Source organism: Octopus bimaculoides, chromosome 5 (assembly GCF_001194135.2).
Source record: "Octopus bimaculoides isolate UCB-OBI-ISO-001 chromosome 5, ASM119413v2, whole genome shotgun sequence".
NCBI lineage: Eukaryota > Metazoa > Mollusca > Cephalopoda > Octopoda > Octopodidae > Octopus > Octopus bimaculoides.
In genome coordinates, this window is record NC_068985.1 from 35,099,441 (window position 1) to 35,102,589 (window position 3,149).

The window sequence follows — 3,149 nt, forward strand, 5'->3', positions numbered from 1 at the left end:
AAAAGACACCATTTCGAGCATGGCCGTTGCCAGTACCGCCTGACTGGCCTTCGTGTGGGTGACACGTAAAAGCACCCACTACACTCTCTGAGTGGTTGGCGTTAGGAAGTGCATCGAGGTGTAGAAACTCTGCCAAATTAGATTGGAGCCTGGTGTTGCCATCCGGTTTCACCAGTCCTCAGTCAAATCGTCCAACCCATGCTAGCATGGAAAGCGGACGTTAAACGATGATGATGATGATGATGATATATATATATATATATACGTACACACACATACATGTATGTATACATATATATGTGTGTGTGTGCAATCAGTTCTGGTGAAGTTAGTAAAAATTTTGCTTATTCTTCCTTTGCATAAAATATATGGTTTAATGACATATGTATGTATGTATTTAAATATGACATTGAAAATATTAGAATTCTACACAAAATTTGCAACTTTATTTATCCTCATTAATAATCCAGCCAACAAATATTCTTTGTAGGCCCTAGCTGTACACCTAAACCAAGCAAATATATAATTCACATTAAATTGACTAAAATTTCACTCAAGCAAGACACATAAAGTATTGAAGAGATTTGCAATGGTGAATATGTTACATCATAATCAGTTGTTCTCATATAGCTCTAGCTTGAAAGTAATTATGAAAAATATCTTATTTCTCAAGCCATACTTTGGAATGGTTTTTTTATGGTAACATGATTAATTTTAAATATCAACTAAACTTTTGACTGACAGTAATGGTAGAATTGATAAATCAATTACTTGGAATCAATTAATTTAGGCTTACACCTTTCTAACTCAAAACATATAAGAGAAAATTTTATTCTGTGAACCACCCTGTAAGTACTTTTATATAATTACTCTAATATTAGCAGCTTGATTATGGAATAAAATTTTGAAGGCCAATTTACTGAAGAACCTTCTCTCCAAACACAAATTCTGAAATGACATTTTACCAGAATTACTCTTGTTTCCTTTAGTTCATAGAAAATGAATTCATTAAGCAATTCTTTTTTTTTTTCCCCAACATATCAATGAAAGGATAAAAAATTCATGCTCTACATTCAGCCTGGTTGGAATTCAAGTATTTATTTGTTTCTAAATATACGTGTATGTATATATATGGAATATACTATGTTTTCCAATATTTTTAGTTACTTTCTGTGCAATATCAATATATTTAAACCATCCTCTCCAAACTATAAATATAGCTATCTTTATGTAATTTCTAGAAGCTGTGGAAGATCAATATGCTGAAATTAGTCATCCCAAATATTTATGCATGAAAAAGCCAGGTACGTATAATCACTATTGATAATATATAACGTGATCTTAGAAGAACAAAAATAGAAAGCTAACAATCATGAAAAATATCACTCTTGAACTTTTGTCTGTTAATATATGCATACCTGCATGTATATGTGTGAGAATGTTTAAGTCTTTTTCATTAGTATTTCTTATGACAGTGTCAACACAATACTAACATAATTTAAATGTTATTTCTAGCAATGCTATTTATTCTTTTTTTAATTTCTTAAAGACATGGATGATGCTTACATTAATGATTCACAGACACCTGGTAGTAAGTATATAAGCAATTCATTAATAAATTTACATTCATTAGAGCAAGAGTTACCAAATATCTTGGTTCATTCTTTCTTTGAGTAGTATAGGCAGCTTAATGTATGTCTTTTATTTTTTTACTTTTTCAGCCATTGAACTCTAGCTATGCTAATGTACCAGTTTGAAGGGTTTAGTCCAACAAATACACCAAAATACTTATTATTTTTAAGCCTAGTGCTTATTGCATTGGTTAACTTTGCCAAACCGCTAAGTTGCGTTGATGTGAACAAACCAACACTGATTGTCCTGTGGTGGTGGAAGACAAACACAAAGACACATACTCTTCTGTATATATAAACACACACACTCACGCACACACATATAGGTGAGTTGAGTTAGAGTTTAAAATAACCGTTTAAGGGACGGAAGTATTCAATACGCTTCTGGTATATTACCTATATTTAACTATGGACATACATAAGCAAACATATTATGTTCATAAGTTATAGGTAAAAACAAGGATAAACATGGGTTTATCAAGAATCAAAATATAAAGAAAACAGAAAATGGAGAAGTATTGATTAACAACAATTGACTTACTCCAATTATTATTTATTAATTCAATGCAAACAGACTGCATCCCATCTAACAGATGTTTCTACTTTCAATGTTATATGGTTTGCCATTGATATTCAAAATATGTAAAAAAATATCAATCATATTTGGTAATAAAACCGATCTGAAACAAGGAGCTTCATCAGAGTGAAGAATAAATAGAGTAGAACAAAGGAAAAGTTGAATATGGTTGTTATCATAGCATTTTGCTTGTGTGTCTCTTTTGGCCATTAAGTAAAAGGCTACAGCCATATTCAACTTTACCCTTGTTCTTCTTGATGCTCTTCCTCTCTATTCATTCTTCACTCTGATGATGTTCCTTGTTTCAGATTGGTTTTATTACCAAATATGATTGATATTTTTACATATTTTGAATATCAATAGCAATACCATATAACATTGAAAGTAGAAACATCTGTTAGATGGGATGCAGTCTATTTGCATTGAATTAATAAATAATTGTTGTAAGTCAATAAATCAGTCTTTTTCCATTTTCTATTTTCTTTACACACACACACAAACACACGCACATATAATATATATGTATAGTTATGTGTGTATGTATGTGTGTCTGTCTGTCTGTGTGAGTGTCTACGTGTGTGCATGTGTGAGTGTGTGTGAGTTTGTCTAGTTAGTCTGTATTCTGGTAGTTTCAGTACAATACAAAATATTTTAAATATTATTTATAGCCATGAATTATAATCATTATTTCTTAGACATGGATGATGCTTATATTAATATTTCAAAGAAACCTGATGTAGTGTATATAAGCAATTCTTTAAAAAAAGCTTTGTACTGACTTTAATGGTTTCTTTTTCCAAACTGCTAAGTTCCACGAATGTGAACAAACCAATAAGTGGTGGTGGGATATGAACACAAAGACACACACATTCTTATTTATATATATATATATATATGTATATATATATACATATATGATGAAAGAAAACTTTGAATGATTT

General features: G+C 30.7%; 1 protein-coding gene across 1 annotated transcript in view; it reads left to right on the plus strand.

The window, feature by feature from the left end:
• The window catches only part of LOC106874055 (uncharacterized), a 97,676-nt gene that overhangs the window by 69,538 nt on the left and 24,989 nt on the right, over positions 1-3,149 (plus strand). Inside the window, exons 17-18 of the mRNA XM_052968304.1 lie at positions 1,242-1,304; positions 1,550-1,591. Coding sequence (XP_052824264.1) covers positions 1,242-1,304; positions 1,550-1,591 — 105 coding nt within the window. The remainder of the gene's footprint in view (positions 1-1,241; positions 1,305-1,549; positions 1,592-3,149) is intronic.